Below are 18,181 nucleotides of genomic sequence, written 5' to 3'. Positions count from 1 at the left end.
ATTTAGTAAAAGTAGCCTAATCACACTGGGAAAACACTTAAGTATAAAATAAAAAGTAATCCTGTATTCAAAACCTTATCTAAGTAAAACATATTTTTTCATCAACAAAATCCCAATGAATAAAAATAGAAGTGCGCTCTATGCAGAAAATTCTCCCTCCCAGCGTTTTATTATTAAAATAAATTACATAATTTGAGCTACTTTACAATTGGTTAGTTTGAGCAACAGTAATGGATCATATTCTGTATGATCATCATGTGTTTGTAGTCGATGTGAGAACAATGCATCTCTAAAGCTGACACACAGTCCTCGTTTCAGCTTTGTGATATTTTCCCGCTCATCCCAGAGGGTTTTAAATCAATTATTTGGCTTATGAAATAGGATAACTCATAAAGAACGAATGAATCCTTAAATTTATCACAAACATTCAAATAATTAAAAAAAAAATCACCAAATTTAAAGATACGTGACAGGAATGGTATGAAAAGTTTCAGTCTCAGAAGTAAACTGGTAACGAAAGCTGTCAGACCAATGTAGTGGAGTAGAGTTTACAATATTGCATCAAATGAAAATATTTCGGTCAAGTACAAATACTTCAAATTTGTACTGAAGTACAGTAAATGAGTGAATGTACTTAGTTTCAGTCCACCACCGACTCCACCAATTCCAAATGGATCTGAGACAATTTCTCAAGTAATCAACATACAGAAAAATGACAAGCAAACATTTTAATAAATAAGTAATCATTCCTTTTCACACAAAATGTCAATCAGTCCCTATAAATCCGTGACCACTCTTCACTGCAGGTGAGAGAATCGGATGGTTTCTTAAATGTGAGGATTTTATCCATTTCTTTGTCTTGTAAGATATTTAAATTTTTTTTTAGTTTTTGGAAAGTTTCAAACAAAATACATTTCTGACATCACCTTGAAACTTGCAACATTTTTCCAGTACTTTTTTCTTTTTCCAGACCAAGTCAATTTATGCACAATAAAAATAATCTATCAAAATACAAACCTCACTGTGGCATTGGTTAGTTACTGTCTTTATTTACCTTCTACTGTAACTTTAGTTGCCCCTGATTGATGATGTGGTCAGCGAGTGGCTCTTGCTTGGCTGAGATTTCAGAGTTATATTTGTCCCATGGAAACCTCTCTGGGGAATGGCAAATTGAAGGTCTGATTTCACTGATGTGTCACCCTCCCCACCACTGGCTGCTTGGGCCTGGTCAGCCCTAATTAATGACTCATTGCTGTCCAGAGCCATGCAGACATGAATACTGATGAAACTATCTGCATGATTACTGGAATACACACAGGTGTGCCATAAACTGAGAGTGAAACTCCTACTTGTTTCCTAATAAACAGTTAATAAGCAGATATGTACTGTAGATCGAGTTTACCAAATATGTTAAAACATCCACAAGTCCACATTTCAGCAAGGGGTTATTTTTTTTATTGTGATTACTGTAGCATGTAATGAAAAAAAGTGCGAGATCTATACAGAAGATTGTGTTCTAATGCAGAACTGTGTTATTTTGTAAATATTTAAGAGGGAACAAATTGACAACACAAACTGAAACCATGATGTAAGTATGGTGATTTTAACTTTTTATATATTTTAAGTTGTCACAGTAATAAATTGAAATGTAACAAAGTCAGCAAATATTTAAAGGAAGCAGTTGTCCTTATATGAATTAAACATTATGTAACGGGGAATCTATCATTTTTTAGTCTATCTTCAAACTTCATAACCCTCATACACACACACTTGAAATGTCAACATTTCTACTGTGCAACAGAGTCCATTTCACAACTGAGCAGAGCTTCGGCAGCTGCAGAAACTAGCATTTAAGTTATGATAAACAAGAACGAGCATGAACAAAAACAGTCCTCCACATCAGTAATATGGTCTTCGTGGATTATTCTGGAGAAAGAGAAGAGACAGAAGATTAAATGTAATTATTACAGCAGAGGACACGTGACCATTCTGAGTGGATCAGCGGCACAGCAAAAAATAAATCTATGAACAATTCTACCGCTGATTATAACATTAAGCAATACGTATGGATATCTATTTGCAATGTTAAATTAGCAAAAAGCAATCTGTACAAATCACTGCAAATTCACAGACTATTTCTACAATAGAAAACATGAAACAGATGTTACCAGTGGGTTTGGCCTGAAGCGGTAGGCAAGCATCATCCTCTTCCTAAAAGCATCGTATTCATCGTCACTCTTTGTGAGCTCTGCTGGACGTTCGACTCCAAACCCTGCTCCATTCATGGCTGTAGTCCCCCTGGAGTGGGACAGAGAGACAAAGAATTAGCTTCTGTTTCCATATCTGTCTGGGATTTTTAGAGCTAACAAGATAATAGTGTTACTGTCCGTCTGTGTAGAAAAAGCACGACTGTTTCTCTTTAGGCCTTTTTCACAGAAGACATTTAAAAAGTACAGGTCTAAAAAAAAAAAAAAATCGATGAACGTTATAATGGATGATGGAATCTATATGAAATATCAGTACATTTGTATACATGAAAATACTGTACATGCAAACAATCCAACATTTTATTTCAACAGTGATTTAAGCGAGGTATAAATATAAGGAGGTTGAATGCTCACTTGTGGACAGGAGCCTTGATTCCATGTCCGTCACTGCCGAGGCCTTCACCTTCCTTCCAGCCCATCTTCATGAGCATTCGGAAACCAAGATTCTCCACCGTCAACTTAAACTCTTTGTACTCCGAGTAGTCTGGGTCCCGACCCTCCTGCAAGTCCAGAAGACAAAGTTGTGCATTTGTGTCTAGTAATAATGGAGCACTGTTTCACTGTCTCCAATAACCTTGTTTTAATATATCATCTTTTTGCTTGTGTCTAGTAAGGATGTTTCAGATCTCACTTTTTAGTAGAGACACGTAAAGTACAATCACGTTCAAGAATAAAATTATTGGGTAACAAGAAAAAGGAGACCAAGTTTGAAATGCTAAGTTAGTGTCACATGCACAAATGGAGAGTGTAGTTAATACGGATAACTAATTTAGCATAGGTGAGGCAAGGTTTTCTTCTTTTATTTCAGTTGTGAACATTAGAATAAACACTGCCAGCATTGTACTCTGTTCATTACAGTAGGGATGGTGAGGCTTCTGATATTCACTAAATACAACCTGCAAAAACCTTTAGGTGCAACAAAAACTGATTAAATAAATATTTTCCCAGAAAGGCTTTTCTCTTTGTTGGTATGTACTTGGTCTTAAATGGCATGATGTGTGGCATTCAATAGTTACATCCTAAGTCTTGTCTTGCTGACTTTCCAGTAAGTTCCCATGCCTCCGGCAGTGAAATTACCTTACATAAAAAACCTCTACTGACATACTGTGCATTGTTTTCTTTACTTTTAAAAAAAAGTTTAAAAGGGATGACAAGTGTAGTTTTCACAACGGTGCCAAATCAACCACATTTTCAAACAAACAAGTCACAATTCTAGTCTTCTCCTGGGTATCTCTCAGGAAGTGATGGAGGGATTTGCTGGGAAAAGGGTTGTCTGGGTATAACTAGAGGCCCCTGACCTGGATAAACAGCTTGAAAATAAGATGCATGTATGGATGAATGCAATCCTGTTTACAGACAATTCAAACTAACCCCAGCTTTACTAAACTGCATCACCTTCCTGAAATATTTACAATTTACAGTCTAATACTTTACCCCAAAAGCTTTTTTGTTCATGTTCACTGCAAAATGAAGATGGCTAATGAAATAATGTCAGTCCAAGCAGCTCCTTCCTAATCAGGCTACAGAACAAGTAAATTCAGAGGGAAACTAACTTTAAGTGCTTTAAAGGTCTCCATGAACTTCTCCAGCTCTTCAGGGGGCAGGAAGTCACCAATGAAGTGTTTCCCTTTACCCATTTCTGTCAGAGACTCTGCCCACTCTAGAAAAGGACACACAAGTAGCTTTGATTAAGTGTGTTACTTAAAACTGATGATTATCCATCAACAGCTGCTAGCATTAAAGTTCATCGGAATAATTTTCCAGGCTGTTGGTCAGATTTACCGCGCGTCTTCTCCATTTCCATCTTTCGCAGTCGATGTTCCCAGGTGCCTGCCTCCTGGTCCACTTCTTCATCACTGTCATATTGATGTTGGTGGTCTCTCATGGCCTTCTCCCACATCTGTTGCATTTCTGCCATGGCACGCTTGTGCTTCATGATCATCTCGTACATCTCTTGCATCTGTGTGTGAGAAAACAAAGTAAGCAACACGTGTGTTGCTAAAAACTTCCAGGACCTAATTAGTTTGAATTTAGGTTAGGTGAATGCAGTTTCTTTTTTCTCTCATGGTTTTAAAAAAGCAGCCTTAACTGAAAACAATAGACAATCGTTAAAACGCAGCAATGTAAATCGAAAACAAATAATTGGTACTTGTGTACCTCTTGTTGTTCTTTGATTTGTTTCTTCTGGTCCTCAGATAGTTCGGTCACTCCAACCAGACCAAGAGGCTTCCCCTTCTTATAGCCAAGACCTCTGAGCTCCTGGGCTGAAACAGATGCCACCACAAACTTTAACATTCGCAAACTGTCTGCTGATGCAGCTGATAGTTTCACTTTCTCATTAACATGGAAATAAACAACTATGAAAATGAGACTTGATGACATTTTGGAGATATGTATTACAAGAGGCTTTTAAATTTCTTGTCAATAGTCACAGTATGTTGCCATACTCATCATCCGTCATACCCATCTCACACGTCAAAAAAAAAATGAATATTGGTATCTGCATGATGATGGTAATCGCTGCAAATTTTTTTTATACCATCTTCTGAAAGGGTTGCACCAAGTTTAAGTTCTGAGTTGACATTCATGTCCTACAAGAACAAAAATTATAAATGTGCATATGCACATGTGTAAAGCGCAGTAAATCACAAGTTCATGTACCAGAGAGAGAGGGTGCGTTGGGGTCTGGAACATTGTTCTCCTGAGGAACAACGATGGGGGGAAGGGGCAGCTCGACTTTATCATCTTCAGACCCCCATCTGCTCTTTCTTTTCCGTTTGACAGGAGGAGTTTCTGACTCCTGAAGGTGAGGTACAGGTGTGCGGTTCTGCAATGGAGGGACTCCTGGTAATGGAGGAGCGGCTGATCGCTGAGCGTCTGTCCTAGAATCTGTTGCTGGAGGTGAAGAGCTCTGAGAGGTTGCAGCACGATACTCCTGTACTTTCTCTTTGTAGAAGCGGTGGGCTGGACTTTGGTGGTCATATAAAAAACTGAAGGAGGGAATGCACATATTTTGTGAGAGGTGTACAACAAAGCATTAACAACACAAGTAAAACCAGCTTAAAAAACAGAGGACAGAACACTGGCAAATATACAGCAACTGACCTGAATGCAGGGTTGTCTCGGTTGCGCTCAGCAGCGATGGCTTCCACCTCGGGGCCACCCTCAGCCACAAACCTGGCCAGCTTCTCAGCCACCTGCTGGGTTTCCGCGTCCACTGGGGGGGAGACTTTAAGCAGCCTATTAGTACTGGGGCTCAATTCACACTCTACTACTGTACCGTACTCAACTGGCCCTCACACACCACCAGTCTAGAGCCAATAGGGGATAAGAAGAGCAAAGGGGGAGGAGGAGCAAGGGGGGGGACAGGAGTGGTGAATGGGGAATTGTATGGATGTGATGCTTTTACTGTAACAAGTACACCGTATGGACAATACAGTGTATATCAAAATTTACTGGCTAAAGAATAGAACTGCATTTGCAGCTTTCAAAGTTCAATCCACAATCTGCTACTATCTGTATATGCAAAGCCTAAAATAAGAAGCAGTTTGTTGAGGAATGAAAACCAGATTAGTACCTTGACTATAATTTATTTTTGTATGACAGTGATCTTGAATGTCTGAAAATGCACTTGTGTTAAGAGACCCCAAAGATGTTACTGCATTTCTATTAAAAAGACAATAGACAGTCTTCTACCCACACAGTTATGTGAAAGTCTCTAGCAGGGAACTTTGAGTTAGTGCTTTAGCTTGGGGAAACTAACAATGTCACATTTACTCTGGTTAACACTGCACTGCTTTTGAGTAATGTCCGATCTCCTGAGCTGATCAGTTGTAGTATGACCTATATTACAGTAAGTGGTGAGAAATGGGTTAAAGTATAGTGGCTTGGGTTGTATACAAATACATGAATTAAAGGCCACTGTAATAGTCGTTATGACAATAATCATCAATGTCTGTGTCTCTGCAGTCCTACTGTGATTCCTGATAACTGTAAGTGAATCTGACATTGCTATACTGACATACTTTCCACCCCCTGTGCAATACTGGTTCAGTATGCCTGAGAAGAGAGATGACAGAAAGACAGCAGAGAAATAAGTGTGAGAAGATGAATGTAATTTTACCATGATCTGATCCATTGTCAGGTCTTTGCAAATCCTTTCTCAATACTGCAACTTTTCTTTTGTAGTAGAGATACTCCATACTACTTTTATCATATAAAAATCTGAAAGGGAAGGGAAACAATTAAAAACAGACAACTTTGAAAATACTGTAAGAATAAAATAAATCTGATTGAGCTACAACGTCCTTCAAACTTACGAGAAAACCGGATTGTCCTTGTAGTCCTCCTTGGCCTTCCTCTCCAGCTCTGGTCCTCCCTCTGCCACAAAGGAGGCCATCTTGTTGATAATGAGTCTGGTGTCTGAATCCCCTGGGGGAGAGACTTTAAGCAGGCTATGAGTACATTTACTCAAAGGGCACAAATGATAAAATCCCAGTCACAAGCCAACTGTGCCACTGGAGTACACAGAGGATGCAGTGAAATGTCCAAGCCATGTCTCGAGATACACTGAAAAACACAGGCCTTGAATTACCTTTCATGTCTAAGAATCTGGAGTAATCATTCTCTTCCTCCTCATCTTCGCCATCTGGAGAGCAAAACACACTGGGCCTCTGGCTGAGGACGGGATTCTTCTTGGACTGTGAATAGCTCTTGAACTGACTAAGCATGCTGCTGACTCCAAGGCCCGGCCGCTGGCCAACAAAAACGCTCTTTTTCTGCAGAGTGTTTCCTCCTGGCGATGAAGTTGAGGCTGGGGAAGTCTTGGTATCATTGGTGGAACCTAGAAAGAGTATGAAAAGGGAAACATTTGAAAAAAAATATGGTACTAACCTTCAGATAAATGCTGTTTTTATTTTTGTAATATGTGATAATGTTTCCTCCTGAACCAGAATACAATTTTGCAGGCAACCAAAACAAGTAAGTAATGTAAGGTAATGTTAATTGCCCTGTCAAGATAATTGAAACCAGTTTCCTTGAGACAGATGCCTTCTTAAAAATCCTTCACCTCTCAAACACTTGTCTAAGACCTATTTATCTTGTCAAGGTCCTCTTTATCTGTCTTTTACAAAAGCAAAAACTACAAGGGTCACTTGTCCAAATTTTCCTGCTGCTGAGTTAATCTCATTAAACAAACTCACAGTATTTCATTGTACAAAATCACATTATATGGCAAAACAGAGATGCCATTGTTTGATCACTACGGTACAGATGAAGGTACTAACCTGATGTATTATTGGGTTTGTCCTTCTGCAGTTTCATGAACTGCTGTAAGAAACTTCCATCATTTGCAAACTTATTTGAAGATGCTCCCTGGAGACTGAGCGAACTAGTGGAAGTAGAATGAACAAAATATATTTAAACATACTTTGTCAAAGACAACATTGATGTGTAACAAGCGGATACACTAACCTAGTAGGCAGGGGCTTGCTAGGAGTCTGCACATTCATTTTTGCTTGCTCTGCCATTCTGGCTTCAATCTCTTTCTTCTTCTGAGCTATTAGTTTTTCCTGACGGAGAATATTCATGTTCATCTTTTTTTTCTGTGGTTGGATGGGTTTGGACTTCCACCCTCCTCGCCCTGAAACAGATTTTGAATATGAGAGAATATGCAACGTAAGACAACAGTAATAAGCCTGTAACAGAGCAAGTGCCACTTTCTGATACAAGAACATGCGTACAGTGACATATGCAAATGATATGATATTTATTGGTTTCAATCTATTAAAGGAAGATAAGTATGGTACCTGTATATGCTATATAATAGCTCTGCAATGAACTTATTCCTTGCCGTCTGGCGGTGGGTAACTTTTAATAGCTGTCAAGACTGACTTTGAACTGGGTTGAAGACACACGTATGTCATCCAGTGCGAAAATTACAGGCTGCAGCCGAAAGTCGGTATCTGTTTAGTGAAGTTAATATTTGAATTGTGACCTTTAATGGCTGGGTTACCCAGTTCAGATCATCTGACAGCTAGTTAAATCAGCTAACGTTGTATACTGATTACGCCAGCAGGCAAGCTGTCCGGCTTAGCGTTAGTTAGTTAACGTTGACGGCTTACCAGGCTAATCGATGCGTTCACTTTAGGCAGATGCTGCAATTTCAGCGTTAACGTTACAGCAAAGATTTACCTGAATCGTTAGACTCCATGTCTGTAGGAGAAATATATTTTTGAACGCAAAGCACACCGACGACAACAAGGCCTCTATTTGTTACAGAAAACGCTAGCTGACTTGGAAGCTGAACTTGATAACAAAACCCAGAACACGTCTTCCGGTTGCAGCTTTTCAGAAGAAAAGCTTAAAGACTGCTTGAGACTTTAGTTTAAGACCTACAAGTACAAACGAATACAGCACGAAGCCCCGGGGATAAACTAAAACAGCACATTTTTCACAAAAGCTGAGACAATTAGTCTTTGCAATTTCTTAATAATTATGCTGGAAATAAAAGAAAATATTATATCCTCCAATTGTAAACAAACTTTCCTCAAGTACTTGAATTATTGACATTGTAACTTTGACATCATCATCAAACTTCAAAAATCTTCTGTTATGACAGCCTAATAATGTTTATACTGTACAAAAAAAAAGACATTTATCTGACAGTTTTAACCAAACTTAAACTTCAAACTAAAGAAACTAATTGCTGGTGTACCACATACTCTGGAATATATCGAACCCTCTTGAGAACTGCATTTTCAAACTAATGTTCAAAGCTTTGAAAATTTAAATCAATACAAAAGATGCGTGATGGCTGTTTGTTTGGTTTACTTTTGTTTTATTTTCTACAATCCCTCGCTTTTATTTGCAAGTAAATATTAAACCGGAAGTTCTCTTGTGAGAATGGCAAACGTGCGCTCGCGTGTTTCCGTTTGCGCTCCGGGTTGATTGTCCCTCGGTGCTATCCGTCCGGACGGTACGAACTGCCGTCCTGCTTAGAAATGGCTGAAGCTCCCCCACGGCCCGGCCGGTTTTTTTGTCACCGGTGTTCAGCAGAGATCAGTCCGCGTTTACCGGTAAGGACCCAGGTGTCAACATTGTCTTGCATGCAGAATGAGAACATATATTTTGGGCTCGTACGGGTTATATTTGTGCGTGTTGGAGTCACATCGACTGCTGTTTAGCAGTGCTAGTTTGGTTAGCTCCAGGCAACGGCGGAGTGGCAGTCCAATGTCAGTCATTAAAGTTGGCGGGTACATTCACGGTATTATGTTATTGTTGTTGTTGTTTTGGGATGCAATTTCAATTATACCCGTCTTAAAAGCCTGTCACGTCTAACAGTGGTGCCGTTTAAGAAGCTGGCTATCTGGCTGAGATTGAAGGCGAAGATGAAGGCTCACTTTTGAGCAGGTGGCTCATATTGAATGATTTTCTCAGCTAAAATTAAAACCCCACATCTATTTCTCTTCAGGCTTGCCGTTAGCTTACTGTGGATGTAACACAATAATTACTTGCACAGTTTCACTATTTTAAAACCAGTCTCTGTCGACATTGCTCTGTGGAAAAAAAACAACAACAACAACAACAACCCAGCCTGTTGTCAAGCTTTTCATAGGAAACTTCTTGAATGTTACAGTAACAGTTTACTTTATAGTCAGGCAGCCGCTTAGCTGTGTGACATAGCACAGTCAGGAAAATTATATTCACTAACTGGAAGTGATCACCAGTGGTGAAAAGTAACTAAGTACATTCACTCCAGTACTAAAAACTATTTTGAGGTACCTGCACTGTACTCCAGTACCTCCATTTGATTCTACTTTATACTTCCACTCCACCCCATTTCAGAAGGACATATTGTACTTCAATGTACTCCACTACATTTAGTTGGTAGCTTACGTTAATCTTCAGGTGAAGATTTGACACAATAGATAATATAACACTATTTTATAACACAACCAGTGATTTCCAACCTGTTTGTCTTCTGATGTCTCACAAAAACCAGTGTGTAGTTTGTGTCACATTTCAAATGTCTTGAGTTCTTGACAGCTCCACCAAATACTCCCCCCCCCCCATCTAAACGTCTCATGGTTTCATTTCAATTAATGTTAAAATGATCCAATATCATTAAAAATCAAATATTAGAGAAAAAGTCCAGAAACTGAAACCAGATTTGTGTATGTATTTTTTCCTCCCCCATTAATCATCTCATGACCCCTCAGATTTATCAGATTTCCCTGAATATCTAATTGTATATAAAGTAGTTCAAACTAGCTCCACCTGCAGCAGCTATAACGGCAACATGCTGCTTATACACCGATGCTTTGGTTATTAAGAAGCTAATGATGTCCCATATAGTAATTTATCAGTCAGACGGACCCAATCAGTACTTTTACTTGAATACTTTAACTAGAATATGCTACTAATACTTGCATACGTGTACTCAAGTAGGATTTTTCATGCAGGACTTTTACTTGTAATGGAGTATTTTTACATTGCTGTATACTTTTATTTTAGTAAAGTATCTGAATACTTCTTCTATCACTGGTGCTCCCATAATTTATAAACACTCTCATTATAACATAACACAATTCAGCAGCCATCAAAATAACCAAAAAGTTTAATCAACAAATATCTAATACAAACTAAACCCTCATCACTACAGGATTTTAGTCTGGGCTGTTCAACTAATGTTTTCTATATACAGTGGTGTGAAAAAGTGTTTGCCCCTTTCCTGATTTCCAATTTTTTTGCATGTCTGTCACACTTAAATGTTTCAGATCATCAAACAAATTTAAATATTTTATGTTATATAAAAGATAACACACGTAAACACAAAATGCAGTTTTTAAATGAAGGTTTTTATTATTAAGGGAGAAAAAAAAAAATCCAAACCCACATGGCCCTGTGTGAAAAAGTGTTTGCCCCCTCCTGTTAAAACATAACTTAACTGGTTTATCACACCCGAGTTCAATTCCTCCAGCCACACCCAGGCCTGATTACTGCCACACCTGTTCTCAATCAAGAAATCACTTCAATAGGACCTGCCTGACAAAGTGAAGTAGACCAAAAGATCCTCAAAAGATAGACATCATGCCGAGATCCAAAGAAATTCAGGAACAAATGAGAAAGAAAGTAATTGAGATCTATTAGTCTGGAAAAGGTTATAAAGCCATTTCTAAAGCTTTGGGACTCCAGCGAACCACAGTGAGAGCCATTATCCACAAATGGAGAAAACATGGAACAGTGGTGAACCTTCCCAGGAGTGGCCGGCCGACCAAAATTACCCCAAGAGCGCAGCGACGACTCATCCGAGAGGTCACAAAAGACCCCACAACAACATCCAAAGAACTGCAGGCCTCACTTGCCTCAGTTAAGGTCAGTGTTCATGACTCCACCAGAAGAAAGAGACTCGGCAGAAATGGCTGCATGACAGAGTTCCAAGACGAAAACCACCGCTGAGCAAAAAGAACATTAAGGCTCGTCTCATTTTTGCCAGAAAACATCTTGATGATCCCCAAGACTTTTGGGAAAATACTCTGTGGACTGACGAGACAAAAGTTGAACTTTTTGGAAGGTGTGTGTCCCATTACATCTGGCGTAAAAGTAACACCGCATTTCAGAAAAAGAACATCATACCAACAGTAAAATATGGTGGTGGTAGTGTGATGGTTTGGGGCTGTTTTGCTGCTTCAGGACCTGGAAGACTTGCTGTGATAAATGGAACCATGAATTCTACTGTCTACCAAAAGATCCTGAAGGACAATGTCCGGCCATCTGTTCGTGACCTCAAGCTGAAGCCAACTTGGGTTCTGCAGCAGGACAATGATCCAAAACACACCAGCAAGTCCACCTCTGAATGGCTGAAGAAAAACAAAATGAAGACTTTGGAGTGGCCTCGTCAAAGTCCTGACCTGAATCCTATTGAGATGCTGTGGCATGACCTTAAAAAGGCGGTTCATGCTGGAAAACCCTCCAATATGGCTGAATTACAACAACTCTGCAAAGATGAGTGGGCCAACATTCCTCCACAGCTGTAAAAGACTCATTGCAAGTTATCGCAAATGCTTGATTGCGGTTGTTGCTGCTAAGGGTGGCCCAACCAGTTATTAGGTTTAGGGGGCAAACACTTTTTCACACAGGGCCATGTGGGTTTGGATTTTTTTTCTCCCTTAATAATAAAAACCTTCATTTAAAAACGGCATTTTGTGTTTACTTGTGTTATCTTTGACTAATATTTAAATTTGTTTGATGATCTGAAACATTTAAGTGTGACAGACATGCAAAAAAATTGGAAATCAGGAAGGGGGCAAACACTTTTTCACACCACTGTACATCAGTTGTAGCTGTTTGTTAGGTGTGTCAAATAAACAAATGTGTGTATGTCAGGTATGATGCATACATAAAATATATTCATGTTTATTTTTTGCTGTAGGACTACACATGTCCACGCTGTGAATCTGGTTTTATTGAGGAGTTGCCTGAGGAGAGAAGGTAAGGGCGGTTGTTGTGTGACTGATCAATTTGAATAATTTTATGTTGAAGTGGATTTTATAGTCTTAGGATTTCACTCTGTGTTCATGCAGCACTGAAAATGGGTCTGCATCCACATCCTTTTCCGCTGATCCGAATCGCTCAGCCTTCGAGGTCAGTGAGTCTTTAAATCAGCTGGTTCAGGAAAATAGTTTTGCACCCTGCCTGCGTCATGTTTTGACATTGCCTCTGTTTTTTCTACTAGAACACGGATCACCAACATTTGTTCACATTTCCCTCTGGGTATGGTCCAATCGCTCTTGGGATCTTTGATGAAAACTTTGACCTTCGAATGCGGTTTCCCACAGAGGACAACCGAGAGACAGAAAATAGGAGAGAAAGGGAAATGGCATCACGGCAACGATACAGTGCACGGCAACCCCGGGCTCGACATGTTCCTCGACGACAGGGTATGCGCCACGAAGGAGTTCCCACATTAGAGGGGTGAGATATTTTCAGCAGTGTGTGGGACAACAATGCAGCTTCTTACAGTACATGCGAGTATTATATGCCTCATCTGTATCTTAAGGTTAAAAACACTTAAACAATATTATCTCCAGCTGAAAATATGATAAGGTAATATGGTTTGATACATCGAAACCAAATGTATAATATCAAAATGCTCTGTCATTCCATAAAATATTCTTTTAAAACGGAATACCAGCTATTCTTATAAAGCCCACAAATTTATAATGTTACCAATTATATGCAATCATAAAATTATAGATTTGTTCAGACATTTTCTGTTTGTGCCAGTAAGGAAAGCAGTCAATTTCAATTCCTCACTTTGATTTAACAAATGCTTGTTAAAAATAGTGCTTTGTTTTTTTGTTTTTTTTAATACAGAATAATCCAGCAGCTAGTAAATGGAATCATAGCACCTACTGCCATGCCAAATATGGGCATGGGACCATGGTAAGTAAAAGAATCTGTGGCTCATTAAAATGTTGTCTACTGTGTGGTGTTGACATACTACCTTCTTTTGTCGCAGGGGTATGTTACATTCCAATCCAATGGATTATGCCTGGGGGGCAAATGGACTTGATGCTATTATTACACAGGTATAAAAATGTTTTTCTTTTACCTGGCAGTGAAGATAAAACTATATTATTGAGAACTGCGATGTCCTGAGAGCTTTTCAACAGAGTTCCAGGAAAATTGCAATTTCTAATAACGTAATTAATCATTTGTAATATATTTATGATATTGAAATTTATTTTATGGCAGTGTAATGATACCAGGCTCCACAGCCTTGAAAGGGTTTTGACATTTTAAGGATGTCGTCTTTTTTTTTCTTAATCCAGTGTATAAAACACTCTAAACAAATGATTGTTTTTACCACAATGTAACTTTGTACCTGGCAAATTAAGCATTGAGAATAATTTTTTCATCAAATAGTATATAGTTTGGTTTGAAATTAGAAGAGGATACTTTACAGTTGTCCTTTACTGAATAGACTTGTTCTCATGCAGATTATATGATTACAAGTAATTCTGCTCTTTTCCACTTGTAGTTATTAAACCAGTTTGAAAACACAGGGCCTCCTCCTGCAGACAGAGAAAGGATAAAGAGTTTACCCACCATTTCTATCACAGAAGAACATGTCAGTAAGTCCACTTCTCAATCTCTAATCCAAATTTATAGTCAGTTTACTCACCAATTGGGTTTCCATCCAAATATATCACAAATCTTCATTGAATTTTCTGAAATTCAGCAAAAGAAACTGCAAATTTCAGTTTGTTTCCATCCACTACTCTAATTTAAATATAAGGAGTTGTTTCATGGAGCTAAGCAGCTAATGCTACAGTCAGGTGCCATTAGATTTCTATAGAAGTAGAGGGCGCAATGAGAAAATTCAGCTTAAAAGAGCACCAGTCAAACCTCAAATGAAGGAAATCATGACGAAGAGCACACTGTACAATAAAAATGGAGAGTTTTAAACAACTATTATTACAGCCATGTGCTGTCGGAAGAGTTTGTTTCTCTTGTGGAGTTGTAAGATTTATGTAAACTGTCATGAATTCAAATTTATTCGCTGAATATGTTTCAGTTAGACATCATTTAAATTTCAGTAGAATTTAAAATTACATAAACTTTTCCACCTCCCTCACGCGTGAAAGACTTGTTTCGTAATATTTTGGAGATTTTTAGGGAAATTTTCCACACTATCACTTAGTTTTTTTTTTAAATGTGCAAATTGAAAATGTTCTTGACACGTGCAACACATGGATGGAAACACGCCTACTGCATGTCACCTAGCCTGCGCTAGAAGCAACTCCATTACTTTTTTGAGTCATCTAACTGAACAGAAAATAAGATATTCTTCTTCTGATCAGTGTTGTTCTTTGTAGTGGCTCCATGTCTCCCTACAACATGCTCAACTATGCACACAGCCTAAAGAATGAAACCAATTAGACCTTTCACCAAATTCGGTTACACATTTTCTATATCGTGAAAAAACAGCTTCTGAAAATGATCTTAACATTTTCCTGTTTGACTTTTATTTTTACATACTCAGCTTTGAATCGTGGTGTAGTGAATTTAACTGTACACTGCACAGCAGTGGTTCAACTCAAATAAACAGAGGTGGTGTGATCACAGTTTTCCGTGCAGCTGATGTGTGTGATCCTGGATCTCTTACACATATAGACATATGGTGTGTCTTTTTCTGTTTGTGCAGGTGCTGGTTTAGAGTGTCCTGTGTGCAAAGAAGACTACAGTGTTGGAGAGAGTGTTAGGCAACTACCATGCAATCATTTGTTTCACAATGAATGTATAGTACCATGGCTGGAACAGGTATGTATATGTAATATAGATCTCTTTAACAGAACCGCAAGATTGATGTCAGACATTGATTTGGGTATTTAACTGATCAGCTTACATCATGGTGTGTAGCTATATGAAGGCAGATACAATTTTTGGATTATTTGTTTATCATAACCCGCTCTTCTTTCTTAAAACATTGAAGCTCTTCCAGACTATAAACTACGGTGCAAAAAAGTAAACTGCAAAATGACTGTCAGCAATTTTAGTTTAGTATTGATGGTATACAGTGATAACACGACGTATTAGATGGTTTGTTACACAACGTGACTGGAAAAGGGCAGGCACCTTGAAAGAAAAATACTCTGCAGTTGATTGGATGACCCATCTGTCTATCACTGTCTTGTCACAGGCTGATTTCAACCAATCAGGTCGTTGTTGTTTTCAAACAAACAGTTGCTTCTCGCTAACGTCACACAAACCCCTCCCGTAGCTGCCAGTAGGTCCTTCTAGGACGCTTATTGGTTTGAACTACATAAAAGCATAACTTCAAGCCCGACGAGAAACCACCACGTGCAAAAGTGTGCACAGTGCAGTGTGATGAAAACTAACGCATCACATGCTGCATATTCTGTTTGTATTGGAACACACTTGGTATTGAATTATTCAGATGGGGACAGAGAAAAAGTTGATCAGGTCATGTGTGTTACACAGAATTTAATAAGATCAACTGTTCAGATCAGCGGCAGTGTAAATATGTTGATGTATTGATGGTGATCAGATTGATAACTCGTTGATCTTCCTTTGTCACAGCATGATACGTGTCCTGTGTGCAGGAAGAGTCTTAGCGGGCAGAACACAGCCACAGACCCACCGGGGTTATCGGGAATGAACTTTTCTCCTTCCTCCTCCTCCTCTTCCTCTCCGAGCTCGCCTAGCAATGAAAATGCTGCCAGCAGCTCATAGATTTTCACCACCACCTCACACCTGAAAATATCGCACCCTACTGAGACCCAGCAGCTCCTCTCTGCAGCTGGGACAATTTTCTGTCTCACTTCAAGGGGATGATGAGATGAGGTGAACTCTGAATCTATTGAAAACTTTCACTCATCATTCCTTCCCCTGTGCTGAACGGACACTGGGTCCAGCTCCTGCTGCTATTGTTACGGCGTGTATGAGGAGGTGAGTGGAAGCAGGATCCAGAAAGAATGTTAAATATATATTTTTAAAAAATCTGGATTGTGACCAGAGTTAGAACAGAGTTTGAACCAGAATGGACTGCTTTTTGATGGAAACATGTCCTTGCCATGAGGCTGGGACACATTTTATATTAAAAACACAAAATGCTCTTATTTTGTTTTTGTTTTTTTGTTTTAATGTTGCCTGTGGTGATACAGAATCCATAGATGTGTAGATAGAGAATTCATTTTGAACTGTCAGCCACTGTACAGCTAATGGATACAACTAAACCTGCAAGTATGCATCTGATTTTTATTTATTTGCACTTTCATTTTGCACAAATTTCAGATGTTGAGAATGTGAATCCGGATAAACTACTGAACAAAATCGAGCACGATTCTTTTCAAGTTTTTGTATTGAATATTAGGTACTTGTTTTAGTAGAACTTGATTTGGTGTATTTGGACTACCTTGACAAGGTAAAGATCATTACAGCTTAGAAGTGGACAACATTTTTATTCCTCCAGTAAAAATGTACACAAGCCTGTGTGTTTATTGAACCCTTGCCCAAATCTTTTTTTTTTCTTTTTTTTTTGCCATTTAAAAGGAAAAAAGGATACAAAAATAAAAAAAATAATAAAAAAAAGGGCATGGGATCTTCTTACCTCTATGGAACTGGCCAAATGTGTTTCTCAAAACAAGTGTATTATTATTTTATTTTATTTACTGCATTTTTGTACAGTCTCAATAAAGTGCTAGAACAAACAGATTTCATGGTTTCTGCTGATGATGTGTAGTTTCAAAGCAGCCAGGTGATGCGAAGAGCAACATATGAGCTATGATATGATAAAGGCCCCATTAAGATATACACTTAATAATGGTTCATTACTGTTCAAACCCCAGTTCTTTTTAATCAGTGTGGCCTTGTGATGTCATCAGGAGTAATCAATTACTTGCCAAACTTCAAAGTAAATGCTGAAGAGACAAGGTAAACAAAATATTTATCTAAATGCTTTTCTCCCAGGATTGCGTCTTGTGTGCGTGTTTGTTTTAATATCAATAGATCGTCAACATGTTAACTGTATTTTTTACAGTCTCACCCTGTGAGGTTGGAATGGTTTGGATGAAAGGTTTCCTTGTAGACTTCTTAAAGCCTTTTTACCTGTCATTTAGTGAGGTTTTTAACTGTCTCTGCCAAGTTTCATTGTTTTACAGCATCAAATCAATCTATTTTTAATGTTGCTTCATTGAAACTGATCAACAGTACAAAAAAAAGTTGATGTCCAAGTGAACTAAAGAAAGTACACAGATAAAATACAAGTATTTCACTCCTTGTAAATAGTACAAACTTGAAGCCCATGAAGACAAACTGAAGAGCTCAAACTGAGGGACAAAAAAAGAACAACATTTCCATGTCATTAAAATGTCTGAGTGCAATAAAAA

General features: G+C 38.5%; 2 protein-coding genes across 4 annotated transcripts; one reads left to right on the top strand and one right to left on the bottom strand.

Annotated features, from left to right (window-relative positions):
* Window positions 1–1,432: 1,432 nt before the first annotated feature.
* On the bottom strand, window positions 1,433–8,566 carry sugp1 (SURP and G patch domain containing 1). 3 transcript variants are annotated; one of them, XM_069706145.1, is made up of 14 exons: window positions 8,460–8,566; window positions 7,740–7,908; window positions 7,553–7,656; window positions 6,862–7,110; window positions 6,587–6,710; window positions 6,391–6,491; window positions 5,373–5,496; window positions 4,929–5,257; window positions 4,425–4,531; window positions 4,050–4,227; window positions 3,821–3,927; window positions 2,622–2,767; window positions 2,169–2,298; window positions 1,433–1,926 (listed from the first exon to the last, which is right to left on the bottom strand). In XM_069706145.1, the coding sequence occupies exons 1-14, from the start codon at window positions 8,476–8,478 to the stop codon at window positions 1,900–1,902; spliced, it is 1,914 nt and encodes a 637-aa protein (XP_069562246.1). In that variant the 5' UTR covers window positions 8,479–8,566; the 3' UTR covers window positions 1,433–1,899. The 3 variants fall into 3 exon arrangements, with proteins under 3 accessions (XP_069562246.1, XP_069562247.1, XP_069562248.1); XM_069706146.1 differs by having other exon boundaries at window positions 8,075–8,556; XM_069706147.1 differs by having other exon boundaries at window positions 8,390–8,556.
* A 675-nt stretch (window positions 8,567–9,241) lies between these two features.
* LOC138625312 (E3 ubiquitin-protein ligase RNF126-like) lies at window positions 9,242–17,507 on the top strand. The gene is made up of 9 exons (XM_069706143.1): window positions 9,242–9,343; window positions 12,700–12,758; window positions 12,851–12,911; window positions 13,003–13,241; window positions 13,644–13,712; window positions 13,789–13,858; window positions 14,311–14,404; window positions 15,478–15,593; window positions 16,374–17,507. The coding sequence occupies exons 1-9, from the start codon at window positions 9,269–9,271 to the stop codon at window positions 16,524–16,526; spliced, it is 936 nt and encodes a 311-aa protein (XP_069562244.1). The 5' UTR covers window positions 9,242–9,268; the 3' UTR covers window positions 16,527–17,507.
* The last annotated feature ends 674 nt before the right edge of the window (window positions 17,508–18,181 follow it).

The sequence above is a fragment of the Brachyistius frenatus genome, unplaced genomic scaffold, assembly GCF_029030835.1.
Source record: "Brachyistius frenatus isolate BFR_SWC_R1_liver_20210118 unplaced genomic scaffold, ASM2903083v1 Contig_61, whole genome shotgun sequence".
Lineage (NCBI taxonomy): Eukaryota > Metazoa > Chordata > Actinopteri > Embiotocidae > Brachyistius > Brachyistius frenatus.
This window is presented reverse-complemented; position numbering and strand designations above follow the sequence as displayed.

Coding starts and splice junctions, on each gene's coding strand:
- sugp1 (XM_069706145.1), bottom strand. Junction 5,497..6,390: donor TGACAATGGATCAGATCATG/GTAAAATTACAT, acceptor GGCTGCTTAAAG/TCTCCCCCCCAGTGGACGCG. Junction 3,928..4,049: donor GGAAATGGAGAAGACGCGCG/GTAAATCTGACC, acceptor GTCCTTTTCTAG/AGTGGGCAGAGTCTCTGACA.
- LOC138625312 (XM_069706143.1), top strand. CDS start 9,269: ATGGCTGAAGCTCCCCCACGGCCCGGCCGGTTTTTTTGTCACCGGTGT. Junction 9,344..12,699: donor AGATCAGTCCGCGTTTACCG/GTAAGGACCCAG, acceptor TTTTTGCTGTAG/GACTACACATGTCCACGCTG. Junction 14,405..15,477: donor TATCACAGAAGAACATGTCA/GTAAGTCCACTT, acceptor CTGTTTGTGCAG/GTGCTGGTTTAGAGTGTCCT.